A 15,553-nucleotide genomic window follows, 5' to 3' on the forward strand; every position below is an offset into this window, starting at 1 on the left:
TCAAAATGGTCTGAAAGTTATGGCTTTTAAACCTGGTAAAAAATTAGTTATTTTGCATTTAAAAATTGCCATGGTCTCAGAAAGGAACTATATTTGAGTTATTTTATTTTATTAGCTTTGTTCACATTTCCCATTTCAGAAGGGCCCCAGCAAAGAAGGCCAGCACTGCTGAAAGATGTTGGAAATATGATACCTTACATTGAGTTATTGGAATAATAAATTCTAAACAGCAGGAAAGGGCAGTGAGTTTGTATTCAGTGCACAGCAATGAAAGTAGACTCACTAATCACAGCACAAGACATTAATATTAGCATATAAAATTTTCCATTAATCTGATGGGAATTGATGGCCATCTTTAGCCCCTTAGAACTATTCTTCAACTCGTATTGCTTCATGCCACTAGGGAAAAAGTTTTAATAAAAATTTTATGTCAGTACATAAACTGTGCATACACAGTGACATTTTACAAAAATACAACTGATTTGGCATCAACATAACAATGCACCACATCACTGCATTAATATTTAAAAGCATCCATCACATTTGTTACAGTAAAGAAATTAATTCCCAACACAAGGATGATTCTGATTGTTTATACTGCAATTCCACAAGTGCAATTACTCTGTCTTACAGAAAGATCACCGTTAAACGTAGCCATGCACCTCCCAGTACTGTATTAAATGCTGGTTATTGTCAGAAACGGTGCAACCTTTGCACCAAGAATCAAATCACTGCTACTGAAAATGTAAAATTTTAGTACATTTCCATGCATGTTATTAGCTTTTTTTGGACTTGGAACCAGCTTTGTACAGGACTTTAAACATAGTTGTTACAATAGGAATTTGAACTTTAGTGGACACTGGCTTTTAACTGCCTTACTGGGATCACACATGGTAACTGCTATGATGAATCAAAGCCAAGTAATTTACTGTGCATCACCTACAGAAAAAATACAAACATTTGCACAAATTAACTTGTATGTTAGTGGCAGCCTTAATATTGTGAAGATACTTGAAAAAGTAGTGTCACTATCAACAGAAACTAAATTTGCAAAGTACCTCGTTCCAAACAGTTCTGGCTTTGGTCTTAATATTAGAACTCAATCATTATTTACACAATATACATGTTCAACAAGACAAAGCAAATGGCTCAGGCGTTGGCTTATTTGCCTACATGTGCGCACATCAATTGGGTTACAGAATATGCAATACAAAAATCATGAATAAATATTGGTCACTGTTTTCTACCTCATGTACAGCAACTTTAAATTCACAATGTAGTTTTCCTGAAAACTAAAAATTACAAATTAAACTTGGAACAGGTCTGTTCAGAAAAAAGTTTAGGAAATGAACTACTGAACCCAAAATTCAGCTCCAGCAAGAGAGCAGAGCATGTGGTAGAAAATTGGCTGTCCATTATATATGCTGCTCAACTTACTTCGACTTGAATGGAAAAGGAAAATTAAGCAGGATATATAAAGAAGAATTAATCTTCCATTGCGCATTTTGTCGCAGAAACTGAATTTCATCTTTGACAGCTTTTGTTTTAGAAGAGTACTTATGCTAATTCATTTCAGACAGCTGCATACAAATAATACAAGTTCAAAACTTGCAACTCTTGTTACCAACAACTAAAGCATATTACCTTGCTTATTCTATATTTGTTATTCAGCATGAGAACAACACCACTAATGCACTTGTATTTTGTCGAAAGCAGAGGCTTAACTACATAATGACATACAATAAACAAAATATATCATAAATCCAATGCAATGTTATAAAATAATCATAGTTTAGGACATCAGCTGGATATCTGACATGTCAGAAACCATCATACTTAAATCTCCATATCAATCTATTGAGAAATGCACATTATACCTATCTATGCCAGATGTGGAGTGCACACTTTCTCCTTATAATGGCAACTCCATACAAGATCAAAACAAATACAGGCACAGGTTGGCAATTGCTAAGAAAGAGATTATCAGTGTGTGTAACAATATTCCTGGAGTTCAATTTGCTAACAATGTGCAGATACCAGCACTGGTTGTTGAGAAACAATCCTAGTTGCATATCCTTAGAATAACTTATTCTAAGGTTATCTGAAAATAACTGGGAAGATTCCAGTCTCCCCAGTGATAGTTCTATCCCTTTAGGTCCCATCAGCCAGCCATGCTAACTGGTCCATCATCAAAAGGGCCTTGGGTCTGCTACCCTGTCTGGCTCAGGAATTAGTTTTTTTGTATCAAAACAGCTTCATCCCAATATTCTTTCACTAGTGTGATTATTAATATAGCAGAATTATACTGAATTATACATTTAAACTTGGCTTCAGTAGCATTACTGATTTTCACATTATATGTAAAACAATGTATAATCTGCCCTTTAATATAGATTTCTAGGCAAGTACTTCAGAGTTTAAGTCAACTCTTCTCTTATGTTACTTATCTAAAGGCTGTTTTGCCAACAAAAAAAAATTTTTTAAATGACAAGTAAGTCACATTTTCCAGCTGGAGAAGTATTTTGATATACACAACTTAATTGTTCACTAAATATCTACCTAATACTAATCTATTTCAGAGAATTAATTAGCAGCTTTGTACCAGATTAATGTTACATTACTACATTTTTCAAAGTTTTATCCATAAAGCAAGTCCTGAAACAGTAAACAGGCTGTAATTTTTAAAGAAAAAAAAAACAGACCATCAATTTCTAAACTTCTACCACATGAAACAAATCCACACACAGTTCATATCTCTGCTGAATACTGCTGTGGTTTTCCATAGCTGGCTCTGACACTTAAATTTTTCTGGTGTCTTCGTCTTTACTTCACATTTACTTCACTTCACTGGCTCCTCCCACACGTCAACTAATCATCAAACATCTAGCTCCTTCTTCTGTTCAAAGTATGCTTCAAATCTTGCCAATGCATAATCCTGCAGAAGAAAATTTACAATTTAAAAGAATTCCGTAATGAAATGTTTTATTTATATTCTCTGCTGAGAAAAATGCTTCATTCCAAGAACAAAACCACTACCATTTTGATGTGACTGCACAAAAGTAAATGAATGCCATGTGTTTTCTTTTTAAAGATTTAGCCATTACATTTTACTCACCAGATATCCAAATTCAATTGCTGATATCCGAGCCTGAATAATGGACCACAGACCCCAAAAGAAATGTGAAGCAAGTGCATATCTGTAAATGTTAAATACATATAAACATCAATACATGCACACAGCTGAATTAATATATCACGACGGATTAGCATTTGAGAGAACCACAATGTAGTAACATACAGGATTGGAAAAGATCATGATATGCTATTTCACTTGCCGCAAAGTTGATAAAATATTGTGCTATATAGACTCATTACCCTCATTTTACAATTTAAGGAAATTAGTCAAAGCCATGTCCACAAATTTACTTCAAAAGCAGATGTATTCTTATCTTCAGAGAAGAAAGCACTTGGTTTCCTAGAAACAGCTTATTTGCTGAACGAATGACATGACTAAAATGGTCAAATGTAGTATAACTAAAGTAAAATCCCAGTTCTTATTAGTAATGCTTTATGTAGTTAAAAATCACTTACAAGTTACTGAAATCACTTTCAATTCTCTAGCTGATATGACGGAAGCTTCTAACCTGCAGCAATGGCTTTAAGTTATTGGTGCCAGAGATATAACTCTTTATACCCTATTCTCCTTGTGCTTCAATTACAGCATTGGAGATAATTTTATATTTTGAAACTAGGTGTAATCAAAAAAATTTGAAGAACTTTTTTCTCAGGAGAATATAACTAAACCTTTCATACTGTTTGGAGCAGCAGGAATGTACCCAAGTCAACAGGAGGCTCTGTGCACATTAAGTGATCAGCAGTCCCAATTGCTGAAGTTCAAGCTGCTGTGCATGAACAAGTGAAGTGAGGTTGACCTTTACTTTTGAAAAAGCCATAGTTGCTTGGCCAGGATCCTGGAGGGGCAATTCATCCACGAGATGACCAGTAGCAGGTACGGCCTGGTGGCTGTAATGCCTCCATTAGGGAAGGATCCTTCAGAATCGGATGTCATCCAGGCCAACGTGGGCTGCCTGCAATTTACCAGAATTGGGCTTAAGCTGGCCACTTGCTGACCTGTCCCCAAGCCACACTTCATTGAAAATAATTTAGGGTTAGGACTGAGGCAGCAAACAGGCATTGAGGCCAGTTCATCCAAGTATAGACCACTGAACCCCGATTCTGACCTAAAAATCCTGGTCTTTGTCTCTTCCACTAACTCCATTCCTTTGCACTGACTCCATCTGACTCCCTGGTAACAATCTTCAGATTAAGTTAGTCCATTCGCAACCTTGGTGTCACATTTAAATCTGGAGATGTGCTTCCAACCTCTTATTCATACCATCACTATTTCCAAGATTACTCTGTCTCACCTTATCTGCCATTGAAACCCTTATCTATGCCTTTTACGCTGGACTCAAATGTATCCAAGAATGTAACGACAGTCTCCCATGTTCTATTCTATAAACTAGAGGTCATCCAAAACTCTACTTGCCAGTTTTTAATTCACCACAATTCCCATTCCCTTATCTGTTGGGATTACTGACATACACCGGTTCCCAGACATGCAGTAACTTTATTTTCAAGTTTCACATTTGGTTACAAATCCCTCCACGTCCTTGCCTCATCCTTATTTATAATCTCCTATCTCACAATCCTAGAGTTATCTGCGCTCTCTAGTTCTGGCCTCTTACGCATTCCCAATTATTATTGCTTCACCATGGGTAGCTAAGCTCTTGAATTCCCTTCATTACACCCCTTTGCCTCTCTACCTAACTCATCTGAACACACTTCTTAAAGCACACCACTTTGTTGAATCTTTTGCTTACTCTAACTAATCTCCTTGGGGTAGTTCAGTTTCACACTGTTTTAGAATGCTCTTGTGAAGCATTGAGGCATATCTAGTTATATGAAAGGTGCCATATAAGTACAAGTTATTGATTGCAATGCTCTTATGCAACTGCAGAGCACCTCCTAATTGACTGGCACATCAAAGTTGACCATAAGTGAACACAACTGCCACTGAATTTAAAAACTGGAACACTGCGAAGGACAAGTAGGTAGAGAATATAAATATTCAGTGCAGAATTTCAGACTACTTTTTGGTAGCTGACTTAATGTGTTATTGATGAAGGAGCTTCATTGTGTATCTAGCCATAAGGTACTTGAACAAGAAGTCCTTGAAGTCCAGAGCTAATTAGGCAAGTTTTTAGATCATATTTCTAGCAGCGCATTATTAGCACACAAAGTCATCAGCACATTGATCTTATTCAAGATTCCATTATCAGTTGCACTTGCAGCTCTCACACAGATGGCTGGTAATATGAAATTTTATATTGTAGTTACTTACAAGTAGTGCAGCCCCCTAAAAATAAACTACCCGTATGTGGCAACAGTCATTTCAGAAGGCCACAAGCTCAGAAATATATTTAATCTATATTTTAAGATTTGCAACTGTATTTCAGGCAACTAAAATAAAAAAAATTGCTTGGAACATTGAATGCTAGAACATCAATGATGGGAATAACAACCAAATTCTTCATTCATTGACTGGAAAAATAGAACTGATGCAAATTCTTAGCGAAGAAGGGTAGGGACCCTGATCAGGTAGCACTATCATTTGAGGAAAGAATAACTAAGCCAGGTCTATATTCTCTAATGTCCCAACCCTAGAGTAGGGGAGAGTGAGAGGCAATCTAATTGAAACATACAAAATTCTTACAGGGCTCAACAAGGTTGTTTAATCCCTGACTGGGGATTGTGTCTGGAGCAAGGACACAATCTCAAAGAGACAGGCCATTTAGGACTGAGGTAATAAAGAATTTCTTCGCTCAGAAGGAAGTGATTCATTTAATTCTCTATCCCACAGGAATTTGGAGCATCAATCATTGAGAATATTCAAGGCAGATCAGTAGACTTCTATTCATGAAACAAATCAAGGTTTATGGGATTAGTGCAGGAAAATGGCTTTAAAGTACAAAATCAGCTATGATCTAGTTGAATGGCAGATAAGGTTCAATGGGCCCAGTGGCCTTCTCCTGCTTGCCTGAGGATATAGTATTGAAACATGCATGAAAAGACAGAGTAAAGGGCTGAAAGAATGCAGCTGTCTCAATGTCAAAACATGTCCTTACATCTGTATTTGAAAACTAAACAACTGGGTCAGCAAATGGCCAAAGACAGTCTTTAATGCTGCCTGACTTGCCTAATTCTTTTTCCAAAATATTAAAAATAGGCAGTACGTTCAAAAGACCATTGTACAGTCATTCTAGACAAACAGGGGTGAATGTTAATTCAGGGAAAGGTGTGCAGTTGGAGAGGAAAGGCAAGTGGGACAGCAAACAGTCTGGACCTCTGGAGCATGAACATGAGATTAGGCACATGGTGGAACTGGCTGCTAGGCCGTTATGTGGAAACCTCAATCAGGCTCTTGGCTCGGCAAATGTTGCCCATTACCAAGAGCCAAAGGATAATACTGTTCCTTATGGTTCCACAGCACAGAGGTGTTAAATACATGGAATAGCAAGTCTACTTTAATGAAGTATTATGATATCCAATGATTTGTTAAGTGATTCATTGGGGTGTTTTTTCACTTTGAAATTTGGTTTTAATTTACAAGTTCATGATAAGCAGTCTGCACTTCACCATTTGCGTGAGTATTGAACACTACAAAGAATAAAAAGAGGGATTTAGAAATGATTTTATCTTTAATCAGAATATTTACCTGTTTATTTCTTCTAGCATTTGGTCTTCCATTTTTGCTATCTGATCGTCATTTAAGTCATCAAATTCATCCTGGATTTCAGCATTGTAAACTCTGATGAAATGGAGCTGTCACAAAACAACAAATCAGGTTTTTCGGGTGAGAAACTAGCCTGTGACAGATTATTTGTTCTGCAACAACTGATATCAAATTTTCTCTCAAAGTTAAAGTTTTTTTTTATTTTTGGGTTTGACCTGCAAGTTATAACCAAGAGACATGGCAACTGATATTTTCAAAGCATTTCAGACATTATGGATAAAATTTTTCCAGGTAGGATCAGGTGCATTTGTAAATTAAATTCCCTAAAAATGGCCTCTTGGTTCAGGATCCCATCAGGTGTTATGTCTCAGTTCCGGACTTCACTGGGGATGTGTGAATTTGAATGGAGAACTCCATTCAGTTGCTGGGCAAAGCATTTAAAAACTGATACTAGGTACTTACCTGCTGTTTTCACTTAGCATTCTGCCTTTCACAGGTCATTTCCCAACTTGCCAGGGTGAGATAAGTGACTACATGTAGTACTGATGGATATTTCTCTCATCACTGGATAGTGATTCAAGACTTAGTGCAGATTAAAAATATTAGGAGGAGACCAGGGGCAGTTATATACAGCCACCTGACCAACCTACTAGCATTTCAGTGCTTATTTTCATTGATTGAAAAGTTGGTATCTTCAGCATGCTGGTTGTGTTAGAGTTAGCACAGACCATTTCATTTGATCAGACTTGCATTTTACAGTAATGATGTATTAAGAGAACGGCTTCTGATGAGCCCCAGAAAATGCGACCTAATTCATTACTTATTTTAAAACTACATTTGAAGACATCTTATTTCTATTTATTAAACTTTAAATGCAACAATCTAGAGACAAGGTTTGAAGGGTGGTGATCAAACTAATAGTATTTCACCAAAATGAGTTACCATCAACTGATTGAAAACTTTAGGCTTAGATGTAGAATCACTACTGACTTACTTTGAAATTCAACGATTCGTGTACTTCTAACCGGGTTAAAAATAATTCACTTAAAATCCAGTTCTCAAAGAACATACCTGCTGCACTTTGGTGGGGTAATTATTGATATCAGCTTTGAAAAATGGATACTCGTCACAGTTGTAGTCATACATCCATTCACAGAAGTGATTTCCAAAATCAAACCCTCTAAAAAGAAAAGAAAATTATTGGCAACTGGCAAGAGGTTTTTCACATAGCATTTGTTTTTATTTACAAAACAGAATCAAAGAATGTCTACAGGATAAAACAAGGCCATTTAGTGTGTTCAGTCCACAGTAGCATATTAAGAATGATTGACTTAAGATATAGGAGTAGGCTATATAGTTCCTTCCACTTGCTCTGCCATTTAATATCACGGCTTATCATCTACCCTAACTCTACTTTCTTGCCTATTCCTGTATCCCTAGATTTCCTCTGTCCCACAATCTCTTGATCCTCACCTTGAATATATTTAACTAAGCATCTACAAGCTTCTGGGGTGAGAGTTCTAATTCTGAAGAAATTTCTCATCCCAGTTCTAATTACCCCTTATTCTGAAACTGCAATTCAGTCCCAGAGAAAGCAGGTGGTCAGCATCAACCCTGCTATCAGATATACAAAAGGTTCGTGCCCTGACGATACCCTTCCCAATGCTTCTCCAGAACTAGCCTTACCTCTAGCAAAGCTGTTTAAGTAAGTCTACAATGTATTATCTGACAATGTGCAAAATTGTCCAGGCATGTCCTGTGCACAAAAATCAGTACAAATCCAATCTAACCAACATGTGTGCCATTAGCCCTTTCTCAATCATATGCACAATGGTGGAAGGTGTCCTCTAGCTATCAAGCAGCATGTACATTGGTATAACCTGCTCACTGATGCTCAGTTTGTGCTGCACAAGTACCATTCAGCTCCTAACCTCAAAGCCTTGGTCCTAACATGAAAGAAAGAAAAAGCTGATTTCCAGAGATGAAGGCAGTGGCTGTCTTTGACATCAAGGCAACATTTGGCACAGTGTGGCATCAAACAGCCTTGGCAAAATTGAGGTCAGTGGCAATCAGAACAAATCTCTCAACTGTTTTGAATCATATACAGCACAGTAGTTTTTGTGGTTGTTGGAAGGCAACTTGTCTCAATCCCAAGACGTCAATATAGGTCTCAATCTAGGATACCTCTGGGCTTTAACTAAGGCAGATATAGCCTTAGGTCAGGAGACCAGTGTACAACGCAATCCAGGACCACCCTAAATTTGGTATGCTGTCCCACATCCCAGTTATGGCCTTTCCAAAATAGCATTTAGAATCAGTGTCTACAGGATAAAATGAGTACAATTCTGTCCAGGTTGCATTCAGGCTCAACTCTGGGTTGGTGTTGCACAAAATTCAGGTTTAGTTGCAGTTGCCCTTCCAGACTACTCCATTGGGTCTTACTGACAACATCACAAGACCCCCACCACTGCAAACCCCTACGGCTACACCGGAAGACTCCAATACATGTCTTGAGTCACAGTACAACTACCTTCCATTAATTCCAACTTCATTTCAAGCAGTATTACAGTCACCTGAAGTTGTAGCTGCTGTATTCAAAGTCAATGAGCATCAGTTTCTGATCAGTGTTTTCAGTGTTTTCCAATAGCAGGAGATTACCTGAAATAAAGAAATGTCAGTATGTATTGCATATTGACAGTGATGTATTGCATTGATCCAATTTGCCTTGACTCAACCTGCCATTTCACAGACCAGTTATCTCAATAGAGATATGAAATCAAAGCATAGAATTTAACTGTAGACCCAATGTGGCTAAGAAAATGCTTCCAACATTAAAACAACTTGCTAAAAAAAAATTAAACATAATATTAAAGCGAACTAAGAAATTATTTTGACAAAATATAAATTAGCTCACCCTCCTGACAGTCATTATGACAGAAAACAATTGGCGAAGGAGTTGCTTCAAGCAAGAACCTGAGGAGAATGAAAAAGTGGCATTAAATGAAACGGTAAAGTTCATGCTTCCAATGCTGTATTCTCAAAGACAACAGACATCACACTGAGTAATTACTATTCTGTTTAATAAGAACTAAATTTTATCTTGGACAGTGAAGCAGATATTAACATTTCACTTCATTTGAAAGCATGGCAGTAAAATTGGTACAATCATGCTACTTAAGTTGCACTGAAACAAAGCATTTGTGCAACTTAAACATTGAAGAGGTCTTCCTTTGAAGATAATAAAATGTTGTTTGCTATCTGTTACACCAGCAATCACAGTAAATAGCATTACATAGGATTTCTAGTACATTCTTCCCCCCCCAGAGACATTAACTGAATTGCAGCTTCATAAACTGGAAAAAGCTGCAAGTCCTGCATGTGTGAAAACAAACCCAGGAATATAAATACACAAGTAATCAGTCAGTATACTTGTATTAGTATACAGTCAGGCTTCGCTTTATTAAAGAACTTTTCATTTTGTCTTCCATAAATTTAGGGGAATCCATGCAGCAACAAATGCAAGATTACAATAGCCAATGGACACAATAAGGATTCTATGATGTCTGGCTAAGTGTCCACTTTTAAACTAAATAATGGTCAGTAAAGGCATATTCCAGATTACAGTAGACATGAGCCATGAATAAGAGAATGCAGACACAGAATATTTTGTCAAAACTGTTAAATTTGTATGAACTGTGAAATTCATAAGGCCTGTTTGTAACAGGCAAGTTTCCCTTCATGAACTTATCCATGTTTCATTGATAAAATTTTTTAACTATAAATATCATTAACTTAACCGAATCCTACCTTAGCTTCTCCATTTCCTGTGGAAGGTTGTAACTGAGAAGTTTATGAAATGCTCTAACGTGAGACTCTCTTGTAAAGCTGATTCGCATCACTTGCTGTAAGTACCTAAAATGAATGATAGACAAACTATTTAACTGTACATAGGCATATAAATGCTTTTTCTTCAAGAAGTCTATTTAAGTTTGAGCTTTATTGTGCATAATTCTAAAATACAAATTCATAATTCTTAAAGTATACATCAATATGGTAAAAATGAAGAATTTTGAACATTTAATTTGTTCAACAAGGACTGCATGAATAGTCTGAATGTTCTTCTTGATGTGGATTGCGGTTCTCATAAGAATTCCTTTGGCTGCTACTGACAGCATAGTTGTGAAGATTTTCTGAAGATCTCTGTTCATTACATGAAGAATTATTAGCAAGTTAAACACTGCAGGTATCTTCATTACCTTGACACCTTGCATTCATCTCCAATTTTACTGTCTTCTACAATAAATGCATCCCAAATTTGCCACTGTTTATTAAAAGGAACAGGTCTCTGTACTGAGAGGTTATTTAATTTCAGGAAGGCAGCGGAAAGAGGCTTGTCAACTGATATAAGAATTTCTAGTTGGGGTTGGTGGTGGGGGAATGGAGGGGGTTTAGAAATAATAATAATTTGTTTTTATTCATTCATGGGATGTAGGCATTGCTATTTATTTCCCAGCCCAGACAGAGAGTTGATGGACAACAGTCAACCACATTGTTGTGGATCTGAAGTCATGTCTTGGCCAGACCAGTTGAAGATGGCAGATTTTCTTCCTTAAGGGCTTTAGGAAATCAGATGGGAATTTTACAACAATGTGATTACATGGTTGCAATGGCTGTTTCTCTAGACTGGAGTTCAAGGATTAAAGCAGAATTTGAGAGTGAGTCATATAGGATTACATTAGTTTTAGCTTTTGATGATTTCACCTGGCAAATTTGTAGTAACCAGGATTTTCGCTGTTGTAACATATGTAACAGCCACTACCAGAAGGGAGCACAAAACTCGTATCCTACATGGAACCACTTTTTAGGAGGGGAAACCAAGGGAAGGAAGAAAAATCCTGGAGGCAAGAACCATAAGAAGTTCTAAGCCATAGCCTGAAGATGCTCTTATAAAACTTGGGATTCTACATCTGCACAACATTTCCACAAAGTTTAATGGCAACAAGAGTCCCAACAAGTTATTATAGATATCATGCTGTTAACTTGCTTTTTTAAATGCTGGACAGTAAAGTGAAAGTTCTAAGCTCATGCATAAAGGACGATACCTACACAAGTGGTTAAGTGTCCAAAATACATAATGTAGCAAAACAAAGAATAAAAACAAATTTGTCCTTGATGTAAAATATGTCTTGAGTAAGTGATATCTCCTCCTGAAACTAACTGATATCTCACTGGTATTTTGACTTAATAATAAATAAAAATGGAGAGACATTTGTTGGGAGTTTTTGGGAAACGTGTAGGTTTCCTTTTGAATTGTTTAATTCTTGCTCCACTCACTTGGTGCCATTACCACTGAAATGTCAGGATATTTTAAGAGTATTTTAATTAACATGGAAAGCTGTCAGAATCTTCAATGTTAATAACTGTCCTTTCAATCTACAATGATTGAAACCATTAAAAAGTACTAACATTGTAATGGTGCGAAGAGCTTAATGAATCGTTGAAAACAAGAGCTTTTGTAATGCGGCATGAAAGTTGCTGCTGTTAATTGTTGATGAATGCGATAAGTGCAAGTGGTGGGCACTAATGATGTTCAGAAACTTCCTACCTTCACAAGATAAAATTTATAAACGTACAATGTGTTCTTTTTGGTTTTTTAACTTAGCTTAAAACAAGTCCATATAACAGAAATATTACACACAGGTTACGCCCCAGTTAAATGTTCCAAATAAGTACTCACTTCTCCATAGTATGGAACAACCATGTTGGTTCTTTGTTAAATGGCATAGTCATTCTATGAAAGGTGGCCATCTTTTTTGCTATTTCTGCTGAAATACTTGGAATAGCTAATTCGTTGGTCTCCAATTTCCGACTCTAAAGTAACAGGATACAATATTTAAGTAATAAATCACATGCATGCAATATGTTGAATGCTAACTTATTTTACACCAACATGCAAAATTTCTATACGTGTATTAAGCCAGTGTATACATGCCATATTTTCAAATTCACACTTTTCCATGCAATTAAATGCAAAATGCTTTTCATAACATTAGCTACTGCTTTTTGTTAACTGTACTTGCATATCTACCATGTACCTTGTAGACAATAGACTGGAAAGCATAATCTCAAAACTTGAGAAGACAGCAAATACCTTTACTGTTTCTTCATGATCATTTAAACATCTCACACCTCTGACACATACTCATCTCTATATGGTGTCTGAAGAATCTCACTACATATTGTCGGAAATCATTTTGTTGGTGTTTACAAAACTAGTACCAAGGGATATACAAATATAGAAGACATCAAACTCTAAATCAATAAGGTTATATAGCTAAATATAATTTTCCCCAAAAAATGCTATTCAGGAGTACTTACAGTACATTGAGAAATCTGAAATTCTAGTTATGTGCATTAGGAAAACCTAATTGAAATTGAACATTCACTCAGCAGATATCCTAAACATCTGCCTGATTACAAATTATTTTCTAGTTTAAAAAGGCATTAAATGGTGTTTCTCACTGTGCGCATTTATATTAACAAATTTTATATTTCTTGACTTACTGCTCAGTAGCTTGGGATAGAAAAGTCTTTTATATTCAGATTGGAAAACATTTTCCACTTTGAGAATGGTATGGGATTTCGTCTTTTGTGCAGATTGATGTTATTATTGGAGTAAAATTCAACAGTAGCAACTGTCTGAGTTTACAAAAATGTGCTCAATTAAGATTGTTCTTTTGATACAGATGCAGAATCATTACCAAGACAGAGCTAATAATTGCAGCACTAAGAGCACAAAAAGAATGGCACGTTGCCAAAAGTTATTTTTTCCCACGTCCTTCATTTTCCACAAGCAGTAGTCTAGTGGAAGCTCAAGGCAATGGAGCACAATCAATGATTCACAATACTGGAGATAATCAGACTTACAGCAATGAATTGTTCCAAACGACCCTGAGGAAAGATTCCGTATAGCTTCGGACCAAGTGATCGTTCTGCCAAGATAGCAAACATAACACTTTCCAATACCATGGCATCTGCTCCCTATGTGAAGAGACAAACGGATGCTGCATAATTTAATTTACTACTTCAAAAATTACATTTAATAACGTACGTGAGATATCAGGTATTTTGAAATAAGAGTTGTGAATCAAACTGTATCTTCTATTCATAACAAAAAACTGGAATCTTTATGCTCTAGAAGCTGATTAAAACATGTGTTGAAATTTCAGGTTATGATTAACTCAAACATTTTTAGACCCCAAACTCAAGAATAGTTTGCCTTGCATCACTTGGCTGAGATTAATCAGTAGTAATGAGGTACATCCTTCCAGGAGAAACCCAGACTTCTGCGAAGTTGAATTTTGACTTGGCGATGGGTTAATTGGAACCATGTTAATGGTGCATCAGACCGGAGATGGTAACCGAGGCAGGCAGGTCCTCAGACTCCAGAGTTGCTGCTGATGACTAAAAATTTAGCTTAACTCATTGATTAGTATCCAAAGAATCAGAATTCCTACAGTGCAGATACAGGCCATTCAGCCCATCAAGTCGGCATTGATCCTTGGAAAAACATATGACCCTCCTCATCCCCATGGACAAATCACCTAACCTGCATATTTTTGGGAGGAAACCGGAGCACTCAGAGGAAACCCAGGTGGAACCTGGGTCAACAAGGTGTAGAGCTGGATGAACACAGCAGGCCAAGCAGCATCATAGGAGCAGAAAGGCTTGCAGGGCTGGATGAACACAGCAGGCCAAGCAGCATCATAGGAGCAGAAAGGCTGATGTTTCGGGCCTAGACCCTTCATCAGAACCTGGGTCCCTGGTTCCACGAGGCAGCCATGCTAACTACTGAGCCACCATGCTGCCCCTATTGTGGTGACTCAAAATTTAGAACTTGGCTTAGGTCTTACAATAGGTTACTGAAGAACTACCCCAGAGTCACAAAGGGTAGATTTACTAAATGCAACATGTACCTCTCACAGCAGCTGCAGAGATGTTGAAAGTCCTACATGGCCTGTCTTTTTGGGGAAGGCACACAAGAGCAGCACTCGATTCATTGTATGTTCCCTGCTGACAGCTGCCAGTCTCTGCGCTCAGCAATATCAAAGAAACAGTGGCTGCTGACAGCTAAAGCTGAGGCTCAAGGGAGAGTTCCAGGCATAATATAGGCTGTTTCGAAGGGGATTTAAGAGTGGGGGAATCGCTTCCCAGTGACCCCCTTGCCACAGTCCCCACTAAACCCCTTCTTAATCTGAGGTTTCTCAATCAAGCATGGAATGTCTCTGAACGAGAGAACTCTCCCATGAGGTAATTCTTGAATGGGTACTGATTTGTCAGTTAAGGGCCTCAAAGTGACACTGCAGTAAGACAGCAGGGCCACCACTTGCTACCTTACCACTGGCTAATTGAACAGCAATTTCTGTTCAAGTTGTTGATACCTAGGTATCAGGTACAATTACAAATAAAAATAGAGAATTGGTAATTTATTAATGAAACTTAGAATTGCACTGCTGTAAAATGGGTACAAATTCGGTATGATTTTTTTTTCAGTCTATCTTTTAACTGCACATTTACAAAGAATATTATTCTTTTGGTAGATCCTAGACAGTTTTCTTCAACATGATTACCACCTTATTTAGCACAGTTAATACAGTATAAGCTCGGCTGGTATAAAAGGCATTTTATTTTTACTTGGAGCCACCTATCTTTGTAATATCAGTGTGACATTGATGCAAAAGCTTCTTCAATGATCTT

General features: G+C 37.1%; 1 protein-coding gene across 1 annotated transcript in view; it reads right to left on the reverse strand.

Moving 5' to 3' along the window:
• Positions 1-390: 390 nt before the first annotated feature.
• Positions 391-15,553, reverse strand: part of chka (choline kinase alpha) — a 51,863-nt gene continuing 36,700 nt past the window's right edge. The window contains exons 4-12 of the mRNA XM_020511979.2: positions 13,724-13,837; positions 12,534-12,667; positions 10,604-10,708; positions 9,711-9,769; positions 9,370-9,454; positions 7,868-7,976; positions 6,779-6,885; positions 3,116-3,197; positions 391-2,935 (exon numbers count right to left, since the gene is read on the reverse strand). Coding sequence (XP_020367568.1) covers positions 2,876-2,935; positions 3,116-3,197; positions 6,779-6,885; positions 7,868-7,976; positions 9,370-9,454; positions 9,711-9,769; positions 10,604-10,708; positions 12,534-12,667; positions 13,724-13,837 — 855 coding nt within the window. The 3' untranslated portion in view covers positions 391-2,875. The remainder of the gene's footprint in view (positions 2,936-3,115; positions 3,198-6,778; positions 6,886-7,867; positions 7,977-9,369; positions 9,455-9,710; positions 9,770-10,603; positions 10,709-12,533; positions 12,668-13,723; positions 13,838-15,553) is intronic.

The sequence above is a fragment of the Rhincodon typus genome, chromosome 17, assembly GCF_021869965.1.
Source record: "Rhincodon typus isolate 14 chromosome 17, sRhiTyp1.1, whole genome shotgun sequence".
NCBI classification, from domain to species: domain Eukaryota; kingdom Metazoa; phylum Chordata; class Chondrichthyes; order Orectolobiformes; family Rhincodontidae; genus Rhincodon; species Rhincodon typus.